Source organism: Andrena cerasifolii, chromosome 5 (genome assembly GCF_050908995.1).
Source record: "Andrena cerasifolii isolate SP2316 chromosome 5, iyAndCera1_principal, whole genome shotgun sequence".
Classification (NCBI taxonomy): Eukaryota; Metazoa; Arthropoda; class Insecta; order Hymenoptera; family Andrenidae; genus Andrena; species Andrena cerasifolii.
The window spans coordinates 1,230,294-1,244,562 of NC_135122.1; the positions used below are offsets into that span (position 1 = coordinate 1,230,294).

At 44.4% G+C, this 14,269-nt stretch overlaps 1 protein-coding gene across 5 annotated transcripts in view; it reads left to right on the forward strand.

Annotated features, from left to right (window-relative positions):
• LOC143369378 (filamin-A-like) overlaps window positions 1–5,278 on the forward strand; it is a 446,998-nt gene extending 441,720 nt beyond the window's left edge. For all 5 annotated transcript variants that reach the window (XM_076813239.1, XM_076813240.1, XM_076813241.1 and 2 more), the window contains one exon: window positions 1,686–5,278. In XM_076813239.1, the coding sequence (XP_076669354.1) occupies window positions 1,686–1,870 (185 nt within the window). In that variant the 3' untranslated portion in view covers window positions 1,871–5,278. The remainder of the gene's footprint in view (window positions 1–1,685) is intronic.
• Window positions 5,279–14,269: the final 8,991 nt, after the last annotated feature.

A 14,269-nucleotide genomic window follows, 5' to 3' on the forward strand; every position in this document is an offset into this window, starting at 1 on the left:
TGTTTTTTGTTAATATCTCGTTAACGAAGCTTCGGACAATATTTTCGTTAAGGAAAAAGTTGTTTGCAATCACCCCACGAATCGCCCCTTTCAAGGAACGGAAACATTTTTGTTACATCCTGTAGAGTATATACACACGATTGTCGCGTTAGCCACATACCAGAGTCAAGAGAAACTTTTTGGAAATAAGCGGTATCAATAATGCACCAACCGAAATGAAAATACAGTTTTGTCTGCCACAATCTGTAATCTGACGCCTGTCCATTGTTATTTATGTACATAGTGATGTCAAAGTTATTGTACAGGGTATTAACAAAGGGCCAATCTACACCTCTGGATCGGTGGAGATTTGTAAAACAAATTGCTGCAAAATTGTATATAGTACCGAAAATGAATGTTAAATTTTTTTATGCCAGCAAATTATGCTCATTGCTAGGAGAACAAGTTTGAAAGGAACTATATGTCCCGAACAGGCTTGCCGAGCAACATTTTACTGGGCAAACTGTTGCTCGGAAAGCCTGGTCCTGAACGAACCGTTTGGTCAAGAAAGATTGTTAAAGGTGTACCACTACTCTGCCGGATGGTAGTATCTACCCAAATGGTGGAGTCTAGCACAATACCACGTTTAAAGGGAAAAAGACCGATGAAGGTGTATTGATCTAACTAGGCCCGAATTTGCAGCAAATTTTTTTTAAAAATGTCCACGTACAGACGTGTAGATGTAAACTTAAGCCTAAAAACAAGTGATCATCCAAGCAACCAAGTGAACAGGTTAATCCTTGAGCATCACTTTTTTAACACTCTGTACATCATATTGATATGATGAGTATTGCAACTAGAAGAAAAAATATACTGTAAATATATATCGTATCACTCGAATAAACGCGTTATCATGTATACATTTCTATTATTAGTACTAGGAAAATATTACTGCAAAATTTTTTTATTGCAAAAATGTGTAGCTCGTTATTTTGGCCAAAATAAGTTGGATACGAATCATTTTATCAATCATATTGCTATTGAAATTGTGTGTTCTAGATACGAACATTTTAGAGTGATACAATCAATATTTCCAAAATACTTTAAACCCCAGAAACTTCAAAGTGCAAAGCTGGCCAATACACCATTTTCAAAACTAATGCATTAAAATTCACAAAATGTTAATACATACGTATCTTATTTCTGTATCTTTCGTTATCGAATACAATGAATACTAACAGAAATACGATTATTTTATAACGAAGTTAGCTAAATCGGAACATAATTTAATATTTAATATTTATTCAAATTCATATGTTTCTTTACAGAGTCATTATTAAAAATAGGAATAGTTTAAACCTTAGAGAACGTACAAAACAACGTTAGCAAACGTATTTTGATCTTTGAATCAACGAATAAAAATTAAAACTCTATAATAGGAGCTAACTTTTGTACTTAAAGTGATCAAAATGACAATACTCACTTGATGTTTTGCGCAAAAATTATCTCATCCTCGAGTGTACCATAATTTTTATCTTTTTCAATATAAGTACAAAAAGCTGTTATTATTTCAATGTAAGAAATGATTTTACTCTTACAAATTAAATGATAAAAATTGGAGTAATTTTGAACAGGCGATTAACAATACTTATTATCAAATGTTTCGAATATCTTTGAGTCATTTATATATTTTTTTGTTTACACAGGTAATAATATTCTCTTTGTTGGCGTATATGGACCTAAAGGACCTTGCGAAGAGGTGTCCATGAAACACACAGGCCGCAATAATTACAACGTGAGTTACTTGGTTCGCGAAAGAGGGGAGTACATAGTTATCGTAAAATGGGGTGATGAACATATCCCTGGATCGCCGTACAAAGTTGAAGTATAAATGAAAATGTCTTGAGAACAGCACTGTCCAACAGAAATTAACGAGATTTCTTAATGTTCTTACCTTCCTCCACTCTGTCTTTGTTAATATGCACACAAATGGAATATGGTAGTGCATTTCAATGCCATAAGTCGATAACACAGTGTACACATAAAGCATAGTCTTTATACAAAAGTATATGCATTGTGTATATTTTAAAGTTTAAAGCAGGGATCGAAATAGTTCTGGAATTTTTTTTTAATAAAATTCTATTAGACCTTATGTTTCATTTAAGAAAATATCTGTTCCTGTGGAATTTATATTGAAAGAAATGTTACCCTTAGGAACTTCTTTAGAAAGTGTTCTCATGGAACAGATATTTCAGAACCTATATGGTAAAAGTTCCATGGAAACAGTTCCATTAGGACATTTATTAAAAAAGGTTCCATAAGATAAAGAAAAGTACTAAACTATTAGGTACGTTTTATTATACAATATAATATCTTATTCTTCGTGTTTATTCAATAAAAGGTATGAAAATCATAACATAAGTACAGTATTGTCTCGTTACGGGCTGGGTTTGGTGTACAGGATACGGACTTTTCGCTATCCCCACCACTTCTGTCTCAGAGCGAGATCGAACGAAAGCGAGCGAGAGGCACTGAAAGCGAGCGAGGACGGTACGAGACAGACGACGCGTTGTTGTTTTGTCTCGCTCTGTCTTTCGGACGCCTGACACTTCGTCCTTTACGTGCGCGACGGGCGTGCGCAATGGTCGCAAACGCTTACCGTGAACACGAAAATCGCTTCGCAAAATCTTGACGCAGGCCCGGCTCACGGTAAGTGCTTGCGGCCATCGCGCACGCTCGCCGCGTACCTATTGTTCCATCTCGCACCTCTCTTCGGCCAGAAAAAAGCGAGAAATGAACACTCGGAATTAGAGCTTCGTTCACGATACGGGCTAATTAATAGTTTCATAAGAAGTGTTGAACAGAAAAGAGCACTTGTCAAGAATAATACCTAAATAATATTTGTTTTATAACTTACATGAACCGAAATACATAAAAATTCTACAATATCTGCGTAGAAATGATCTATGTAGATAAATATTACAAATAAATAACAGATTCACAATATCAATTTAACTATAATAATTATTTATTATTGTTGTAGTACTATTCATTGAATAGTATTCAATATTTGTTACAACGATTAAGATCTTTTTTAATATTGATGAACAAAATACCTGTTCCTGTTATGGAGAAATTTTTATTTTTATGTTTTATAAGTTCCATTCCAACTAGAACTTTTATTTTCGAGAACTTTTACTTTATCAGTTCTCATGGGAACTTATAATGTGAGAACATGTTTAAAAAAGTTCCATGGTCCATGTTTCAAATGGAATCTATTAAAAAGTTCCCGAACTCTTTCGAACCCTGGTTTAAAGCCTTGACCACGTGAGGATGGGTATGGTGTTTAGAATATGCGGAGCTGTATAGTGATTAACTAAAATCACATTTAACGGCATTCACCCTCAGGAGTATCGCTTTACACCATTGTACATGCAACAGGTACATATATATATGAGGCGTTGCGGGTAGTAACGACAAACTCAACAAAGGCATATTTTGAGAGAAACGCGTTTTGAAAATTTTCTATAAGGGCAAACTCAATAATATATTCTTGTACCTCATTCTATGTATTAGTATTTATTTTTTCGTTTTTTTTTTTAAATAATAGGAATAATTAATGTACGTATAGGATAGTTGTAAAGTCAAATAATAACTTCACGTAATTATTTAACGAAACGTCTTCAAAGAAAATGACGACTGTGACCGCGGGATGGCGAGCGGACGAGACTGGATGGGCTGTGGAAAACGCCCTTACTACCGGCACTCTGAACGCTCAAAAATATTTTTCATTTTCTATAAAACTTTATTTTACACTGGAAAAGAGGAATAACTTCACAAAATACCCGTGGCCATGTGTGTTAGCTGCCGTAGATCTATTTGGTAAAATACAAAAATTTTTAAAAGACGTTAAGTTCGCCATTACTACTAGCCACGCCTCATATGTACGTCGCTATATCTGTCTTACCTCTTACCAATTTACTTGGTGTAACCTTAACTCAGGAATAAACCTCACATTTATGATGCGGACCCCGCGCAAACGAAACATAGTCGGCAGTGTAATAAATCGCAATGTAAAGGGGAGGGAGGGCAGATCTATGTAAGAGATCGACCTATCTGTGGACAGCATTGTCTTAAGAAAAGCGAAATAAGAATGAAAATCTGGCCTAGTTTTGCTGTAGATCCGGGCAAGATTTCTGCATCAAATGTTTAAACTTATAATTTTAACAGCGTTAAACAATGAATAGTTAGGAATAAAAGTGCATAACAAATAAATAATATAAAGCTGCAAAGCGTTATTCATTACAGAAGTTTGTCTTCCTGTACTTAAAATAATTTCTAAAAGTGCAATCAACAGTTACTGTATTATTTTTCACAATTTATTTTACAAGTACACTATTATTATTTCAAATCATAATGAATATTCAGACAACAGAAGTGGAACTTTCATTTTACACAATCCTCGTATTGTTTATTCAATAAATTTTCATATTTAAAATATTCGGAAAATAGATTAATACAATTCGAAAGACCAGATTAATTTCTTCAGTCATTTCATCATGATGTGCGTAATTTTGTTGAAATAAAAAAAGGGTTTTAAGCAGCTATATGATTAAGTGCAATATCAAAATACTCGTTAGGTGTGTGTATAGCTTAAGAATCCTTTTTAAAGAGAACTTCCGTTGTCGTTAGCTCTCTAAAACACAAACAGATTCAAAACTATTTCCATTACCTTGGGACAGAGAAACAAATTTCGATGCCATTTTAATTTGCTCATTACATATTTGTAGAAAATGTACATACATACACTATTTTCGCTATAAACTTGCGGCTCGAGGTTAGCGGCAAGCGCTTAGCGAGTAGCGGAGGCAAATCCGCGACGCCGCTGGCGCGAGTGAGAAAACGAGTGCGTGGAAGAGGGAACGAAAGCGAATCCTCACAATCACTGAAATAATAACAGCGGCCGCTCGCCCGAATGTGTACTTCAAGAAATGCGAGAGAATACTGTATACAGGTTTATTACCGTATTTGAATACTGTACCCGATGATTGATTTATCTAAATAACAACAAATCGTGTGGTAGTTAAAAATGAAAGTGTTACAACATATCAAGCTACAAGGATAAATAAATCAATTATTTGTTTTAAAAATAAAGGATACCGATCGTGCCTTTCATTCTAGTATGAAATAAATATATTTTATTAAAGTATAATCTACAAACGCGTCTGCAAATGAAACGCATTGATTATTATAAATTATATGGATGCAGAATAAATATTATGTTTATTAAATACTTGAACGAAGTGTATTTTCTCCTTAAAAGGTGCCAGTCCCACCATGGGATGGCGACTGTAGTGTTTGCCAGCGTCACCAGTGGTCTAATTTTCATCAATGTTTCTCACAAGTCCTAAGTTCCTGTCTCGTTCGTATATATCAGGGCTCTTCAGCGTAGAGGCCCTTCACGCGCCTGCTTCCCTTTCAAATCTTTAGCTGTAACGGCGTATGTCACCGGGGGTCACTAATACACACGTCGTATGGGGTGTTCGAGCTCGCTTGACGAAGGAGACGCTGGTCTGTCATGGTCGCCTTTAGCGTCGCGCGGTATCACTGATAACAAGGACAAGAGTGGGTAAACCCCAAGTGTACGCGTACGCGACCTTGGAGAGCTCTGGTATATATAAAAGTTCCGAGTTTAGTCCTCTCGGCCCCTATGCGTCTAGGGCAGGGTCCGTCGACTGATGAGTCTGGCTGACGGTCTCGAGACGAAGAAACGGCACCTCTTCTTTTTTCCTCCTCTATCCTTTAAACGCCAATCCACCCGCCACCAATCCATCCAATTTTGGTATGATTTTGACACAGGAGAGGGCAGGCAAGTAGCGAAGCAATTTAATTGATTTTGCGTACCACGTTTGTCAGCGGATTGTATTCAACCACCCGATCGTGCAGAATCAGACTGTAGGCCGTAGTATTTGCAGGCACATTCTCTTTACACTCGAATTCTATGCGCACATCCACGGTATCATTCTTTATCGACTCATTTTGTCGCGAGCAATCAATCACCACGAGGGGACCAATTTGCAAAAATTCATCCACGGTGAATAATCCATCATTGCTACCATGTCCATAATGCGATTTATGGAATTGCGTATACACGCGATACAAGATGGCATGCTTATTCTTGTCAAAGTCCAAATTCAGGTCATCGTATGGGTCAAATTCCGAGTTGAGAAAAAGTTTTTTATTGGTCATTTTGCCGTCATTGAACCGAGTAACATCTTCGGTTATCTTATTCTTTCGTTCAGTCTGTAGACCAAGGATAGTGCATCGCGGCTTCTCCAGCTGCGTAGATGCCTTCACGGCCCACGAATGCTTGGTCGTGCTCTGTAAGAAAGGATACTCGTACAGATTCCACTGTTACATGGGCCCTTTAGGTCCATCCCGTGCTTGCTGTCCACGCGTCGCTTTTGTTTCGCAAGGGCGATCCAGCGGAATCGCCTCGCGTGTAGCAATCGAGTGGTGCTGAGCCCGTGGCAACAGCGATGGGGACAGCGACCGCGCTCGGCCCAATTCCCCAATTATTTCTCAATAATCAGGGAATTGGTGAAGCAAGCGACAGCTGCCGACGGGGCAGTTTCCCCCATTCGTAGGGATCGTTCGAGGTTCGGCCCGCGATCGGGAGCCGCTAAAAGATCATTATTATTCGAGTGCTCGAGTTAGGAAGTCGCGACGGACCAGAGGACCGTCTAGATACCGCGACCACGTCTCCACGCAGATTCCGCGAAGCCTGATCGGCCGATAGTAATTCGTAAGAAGGGTAACTCCGTCCGACACACAGGAAACGGCATAGCCGGGAGAGCCCTTGCGCGTCAATCGAGACCGACGTAGGACCGCGTAGAAGTACGTTAGAGACAGTGCGGTACGACGGGCTCTAGGCCACCGACATCCGAGAAGCACAGCGAGCGACCACGACCTACCCATGGGTCAGCGACACTGCGAGCGACCGAAACACGAGTCGGCAAGCGTGCCGCGCGACACCCGAGCGACACAGCGAGCGACAGCTGAGACGAAGCGCTGTCTCGAGGTAGGATAATCTTATTTATGTAACAATATATTTATTCTTATCGTTTCTCCCTTATATCCCCTGTACTTTATTCTTTCAACCCCTTGTCACCTTCCATATTCCCGGTAAGTATAGTCAAGGTGGGCCTTAGCCCTTCGATAGAGCAAGAACCCGGTAAATCATTCCAACCGCTCGGGGTGATTTACAGGAAGTCCTATATCGGGACGTAACAAACTGGTGTCAGAAGTGGGATATGATTCTTCTAATCATCCCCTTTTAAAAGAAAAGATCGCGCCGTCGCGTATAACCGCGGCCAGTCGCAATCTTATCTGCTCGTAACTTGACTACGCTTCCTATTACTCAAAGCCTTTTTGCCGAGCATTGTATAACAATGCCAGGTGGTTTGCTTAGATCCCCGTCGGATCAGCCCTCTAATGTACGAACCTCAGGTGGAATATCTTCCGTTCTTCCTCCTCCTCCCACACCGCCTTCGGGCAATGGGCTATCTTTCGGCTCGCGGACTAACGACCTAGAGACGTCTAGAATGGACGTATGGCAAGCCCGAGCCGACGAGGAGAGAGTGTATCGGGAGCTCGACCACGTTCCCCGTTTCGACCCCGACCTAGTAACTTTGGAGGACTTCGCTGCCTCGATACAGCGTGCTGTAAAACGTGTACCGCCCGGCCAGGAAGACAGATTCCTGGACGGCCTCATATTTAAATTAGACGAACCAATCAGATTCTATGTCGAGGGGAAAGGTTGTGGGAGCGTATCCGAGCTACTCACCCTCCTCAGGGCCCGATATTCCCCATGCCGTGGTTACGAGGAGCTCCGATTGGAATTTGAGCGTATAAGCATGTTTCCGCGAGAACGTATCATAGATTTTATCCACCGCGTGTGCCGTCTGCACCGTCAGGTGACCTTAAGAGCGAAAGAACTGGTAGAAACAAATAACGAAAAAACCCTGAGGGATATCGAGCGATTGGCTCGTTCCTCTTTTATTGCTGGACTTCCCCAACGGATTTCGGCTAGGGTAGCACTACTAAATCCGGAAACATTGGACGACGCGTTTGATTTGGCGCTTCACACACAAAGGCGAGAATTAGAGAGGGTCGGCCTTCCGCGAGAAGACGTGTACGGGCACGCTCGGAGCGCGCGCCCGCCGACCCCATACGACCCCCAGCGGCAATGGACCGAATGGAGACAGCCGGTCGAGGAGGTCCCGTACGAAGAGCATCACTCTTCGTACTCCGCTTACAGCTCCCCTCGCTATCGAGAAGAATATTGGCGCGACGAGTACAGCCGCGAGCCGTATTATCGCGATCCTACACCGCCGCGCCGGCCAACGGCCCTGCTGACGAGGCAAGGCGAGCGTTTGCTGGAAGTCAACCGCGGACAGTACGTCCCTCAGCTAAGATTAGCACGAGAGAGACCGCGATATGATAGACTGCCACGATCTCGAGAATTTGCAACGTACGAGCCTCGCGAATCCAGGGTACATGAATCCCGCGAGCCGAGAGTTTACGAACCTCGCGAATCAAGGACATACGATCCTAGAGAATCTAGAAGGCACGAAAATCGCGTATCAAGAAGACCCGTGGTACGAGAACCCTATGTAGAAAATCGCGATCATTTAAACTACCAGCGCGCCCGCCCGTTCAACCGAAACGAGGCGGGCGGGTCCTCCTCGCTGGCCCAAGGATCGCCGAGATCCCACCCGAGAAACCAGAGCCAGCGACGGTTCTCGGACGCGCTGACTCCCCCCGCATCCGGATCAAGGCCGAACAGTTGGAGAACGGTGAGGGAGAATTCATCGTAGACACGGGTTCCGCGTTAAACTTATTAGAAATACGGTACGCGAGCTCGGAAGCCCCGGTTTTAAGTAGAGACCCCATCGAAGTCGGTGGACTGAACGGGAAGGTTATGACCATGGGGACGACTCGCCTGAAAATTAATGGCAGCTGGGCGTTATTTCACGTAATAAGCATGCCCTATTTACCGGAGGGGATTGCAGGCCTCATCGGGAGCCCGTATCTGCTCCAGGAGGAAGCCATCGTATCCTATCACCAACGTACAATGGTGACCGCGAATCGTCCGATCCATCCCGTTATCTTTTCCAATTCAAAGGAATTGGAAAATACGTTGGAGGAATGCAAAAGAAGCCACATGGAATTCCAGGCTCATTTAACCGAAAATCCGGAACTAGAGACAAACGGAAGTGAGGTAAACGTCTGCTTCCCCGAAAACCGCGACGGTCTCGGGGATGACGAACGGGTTTGCCCATACCCTCCCCTCGGAGACGATTTCAACATCAACGAAGATCAAGACCTCGGCGATTACCGCGTTGAACGCAAGCCTACCGAAGAACGAGTGCAGCATATAGTCCAAACGCTGAAACTGGGGGAGATAGACCTGGAACCGCGTCAGCTTATCGAGGAGTTGGTGACAAGATACTCGGACAGGTTCTTTGTACCTGGGGACCCACTGGGAGGAACGACGACAATGGAACACACCATCCCGTTAACCGACCCGACGCCAGTATTCACGCGGCAATACCGCACTCCGCCCTTATGGACGAAGAAATTGCCAATCAAACAAGGAACCTCGAAGAGCTGGGAATAATCGCAGCCTCGTCGTCGCCACATAACTCACCATTACATGTGGTCCCGAAGAAGGCGGACCTAGATGGAAAAAAACGCTGGAGGATAGTGGCGGATTTCAGAACCTTGAACGCCAAAACGATCGACGACAGTTTCCCCTTACCGCGAATTACGGACATTCTCGATCGCTTAGGCGGAGCCCGATTTTTCTCAGTTTTTGACCTAGCGAACGGTTTCCACCAAATTCCTATGGCTCCCGAAGACCGTGCGAAAACCGCGTTTACCACCCCCGACGGACACTTTGAATATCTCCGTATGCCGTTCGGGTTAAAGAACGCTCCAGCCACCTTTCAACGCCTAATGAATACCGTGCTGCAAGGGCTTATCGGTAAAGATCTGTTCGTGTATTTAGACGACATAGTTATACATTCGCGCACGCTCGAGGAACACTTACGCAGACTTGAGAGATTCTTCGAACGCTTACGCGAGCATAACTTGACGCTGCAGACGGAGAAGGCCAGGTTCTTGAAGGACAAGGTCGTGTACTTGGGTCACATAATAGCAGCCGACGGAGTCAGACCCAATCCCGAGAAGATCCGGGCCGTCTCTGCATTCCCGTACCAAAAAGCAGGAAGAATGTAAAGCAATTCTTGGGTCTCGTAAATTACTACCGTCGTTTCATCCCAGAAATGGCGAAACCTGCTAAACCACTCACGAATTTAACAAGCGTCAAAATTCCGTTCTTTTGGACTGAGAAACACCAAGAGAGTTTCGAAGATCTACGCCAGGCACTCTGTAAGGAGCCGGTTCTACGTTATCCGAATTACGATGAACCGTTTACTATTACAACCGACGCATCGGACGTAGCCGTCGGTGCGATTTTGAGTTAGGGAAAGATAGGCGAAGACCCGCCTATAGCGTACGCCTCACAGATACTCACGCCGTGCCAGGAAAACTACTCAACAACTGAAAAGGAGTGCCTCGCGATAATTTACGCTGTAAAACAATTCCGCACGTACATTTATGGACGAAAATTCCTCTTGGTAACGACCACCGGCCGCTTCAATGGTTATCCTCGGTAAAAGACCCGGTGTCGCGACTAGCCCGTTGGAAAATCACGCTCGCCGACTATCAATACGAGATCATTTATAAACCCGGCCGAGTAAACGCGAACGCCGACGCGTTATCGCGGAACCCGGTTTCGCACGCGTTCCCGACTACCTCAAAAGAAACTGCGCTGGAGAAAGAGCAGGAAGGCATAGGGATCCGTGTAGGCACGCGTCGTCAAGGCATGCCCAGACCGAATTATGAAGAACCACCGTCGTTCGACCTCCTAGAGGATTCCACGCTAGAAGGACACGAACCCGAACAGGAGCTGCAACCAACAGAGGGAGACAACGCAGCCAGCTCGGAGAGCCGGGCGAATTCCACCGTTCTGGATACAACAGAAGGTCTGACGGGAATGCCCGAGTTCCTGGATACGGGAAACAAGGATCCAGAAGAAGGAGACGAGGACTCTGCCATATTAAGCGATAGCTCGCGCATAGGCCCACTCACGCCAGACGAAATCACCATTTTAAAGAGCTTTGATGAAGAGTATCCCTGCAAAGAAGAAGGGACAGCAACGAATCACCACGAAAATGTCAGTCCTCAGAAGACGGAGGACCTACGATCAGGCCCAAAGAAGCGGGTGTCATGGGGAATACCTCTGCACGCAGAAGCCTTGGACATCCCGCAGTCGACCATGATTGGACCTGAGGACGAGGCATGGGAGGAGCAGAAAGATCCATCGCCACCCAGGCAGAAATCAGGCATAAGCCGGGGGCCTGATGCAACTAAGATGCCCGATTTAACGGAGTTCCAGGAAACAAGCTACAGGCCATTCGTCGTCCCGCCAAAACTTCCAACAACCTGGAGGGAGTCGCCCAGACTCGGGAACAACACACCGGACGCTTCGGAAGACGAAACGCAGCCAACGCAATGCGAAGTAAAAATCGTAAAAACCACGCTAGCGTCGACCCCGGACAATTATGCTCATTTTATATCTTCCGACAGAATACTAACTAGCCCCATTTGTAAAACTTTAAAAGCTATTGGACTTTTCGACGAGACTAAATTATTATCCGAGGAATTAATTAGGAACCGCGTAATAATCACCCACAACGAAGAAGGAAAAATTTTCAGCATTGTCGGAGCAAGGAGCTTCTATCATGAAATGGGAGAAGATGAGCTTACATCAGCATTAGCAGCGCTCAGGGACGCCATAGAGACCGAACGCGTCCGCACGCTCCGTATGGCGACGTATGGCGAAACCTTACACCGTTTTGACGCCACGGCGCTCCAGAAATACTGCCAAGTGATTTTCAAACGTACACCCGTGATGATTACAATCTGCACCGGCAAAATCCAATTACCACCAGAAGATAAACGGGAAGAAATCATCCGGCACTATCACGAAAGCCTTATAGGAGGGCACAAGTGCGTGACAAAGACGTACCGACGTATCCGCGGCCTATTTGACTGGCCGCGCTTACGTCGAGATGTAGAGGATTTCGTACGAAGTTGCCAGAGTTGCCAGGAACAAAAGCTCGTACGCATTAAAACACGAGAACCGATGTTAATCACCGATACGCCCGCAAGGCCCTTTGATAAGGTAGCATTGGACATTGTAGGACCGCTTCCCCCTACACCAAGCGGAAACCGTCACGTACTGACAATGCAATGCCAACTATCGAAATTCTGTATGGCTGTCCCTTTACCGGACATACGAGCCGTTACTGTGGCCGACGCCTTATCGCGTTACTTTATCGCAATTTTCAGCGCACCGCGCGCAATACTCACGGATCGCGGAACAAGTTTCATCAATAACGTAATACAGGGAATAGCTGAAACGTTTAAAATCAAACACGTAACCACCTCGGGATATCGACCACAGACCAACGGTTCCCTCGAAAGAAGCCACATAGTCCTAACTGAGTACCTGAAACATTACCTGGAAAGATACGAGGATTGGGACTTGCTACTTCCGTTTGCTATGTACTCGTATAACACCTCGGTACACGAGGCCACGAAATTCACCCCATACGAAGTGGTTTTCGGACAATTAGCTCGAGATCCGTTTACGTCTATGTCCCGTGAGGAATTGCTAACATACCCGGGATACGTACAAAATCTAGTAGAGCGCTTAGACGAAATCCGAACGACCACGCGATCAAATTTGGACACCAGCAAATCGCGTTCAAAAAATATTTATGACCGAAAAAGTAATCAGGTCACCTTTGCGGCAAACGACCTCGTTTACGTACTAAAGGAGCCCCGGCTCCACAAATTTGATCCGCATTACATCGGCCCTTTCAAAATAAAAGCAATTACCGATCAAAACAACGCGGTACTAATCTCAGATAAGGGCCAACAAATCATAAAACATTTCGATAAATTGAAACATGCTTATATTAAAGATAAACCACCTTGACGCCAATGAAGCGTATATAGTGTGGTTTAAGCTTACAACGGACCGGAGGAAGGAGTCGTACTACCGACTTCCATAACCACGGTCCCACATTCCAAAACTTTATTTATCCCCCCCCCCCATCCTCTTTATCTCACTTGTTTTTCGTATTTGCAGTAGTCAACTACGTAAAAACAATAGAATTCCCCCGCGAATTTGACATTTTCGGAAAACCTTCGTACTACGGCCACAATGGACGGACGTGGGCTGTTTTTGTTTGCGTCCCTGTGGACGATCGTTACTAGTAATATCATCGACAGTAGTATGGCAATGGGGATTCTAATTCAAATTTGTTTTTTTGTCGGCGGGCTGGCGGCGGATGACGTCATAGAGATGGCGGAGTGGTGGGGGGTATCATCGAGGAGGAGGAGGAGGAACCGCGGGGTGACGGTGCGCTACTCTGGAGCGTGGTACAGACTGTCGGTAAGGAAGGTGCTACTCTGGAGCGTGGTACAACAGACTGTCGGTAAGGAAGGAAATATTAATTTTATGATATTAATATAAATGAAAAAACTTCTCGGGGCGACGGGGCTCGAACCCAAGACCTCCGCGGTACGAGTCAGCCGCCTAACCAACTCCCCCAAACGCCGTCTCTGACATTAGTCTTTTCCGAATGGTACATATAGCGAAACCAACGGAGCGTCACATATGTGACACACACACACACACACGCACACGCACACGCACACGCACACACACGCGCGCACACACACATACACACACCGTTTGGCAACGTCGGCGTATAATAATAATTTATTTTTATGAGAAATTTTATCAGAAATTGTTTCGGACTATGTCGGGAAAGATCGGCGTTTCTCAACACCGCGTCTTCGAGGGAAAGAGAGGAGCATTACTTTAAAGTTAAAATTCTAGGAGGGAAAGAGACACCACTACATAGGGGATAGAATCGCATGCATTCTAAAGCTAACTGTATTTCAAAGCGTTCCGATTTAACGTCGCTGCGTATCGCGCGATCTCGCGTAATTCGACTCCTCTGGAGCAGCCGTGCAGGGTGATGTCACTTGGCGGCGCGAAGAATGAAATGTAACACAGAAACGCGGAATCTTAAAATTAGATGACGGGGAGAATGATGGATGAATGAAATGGTACAAATCATAAAAG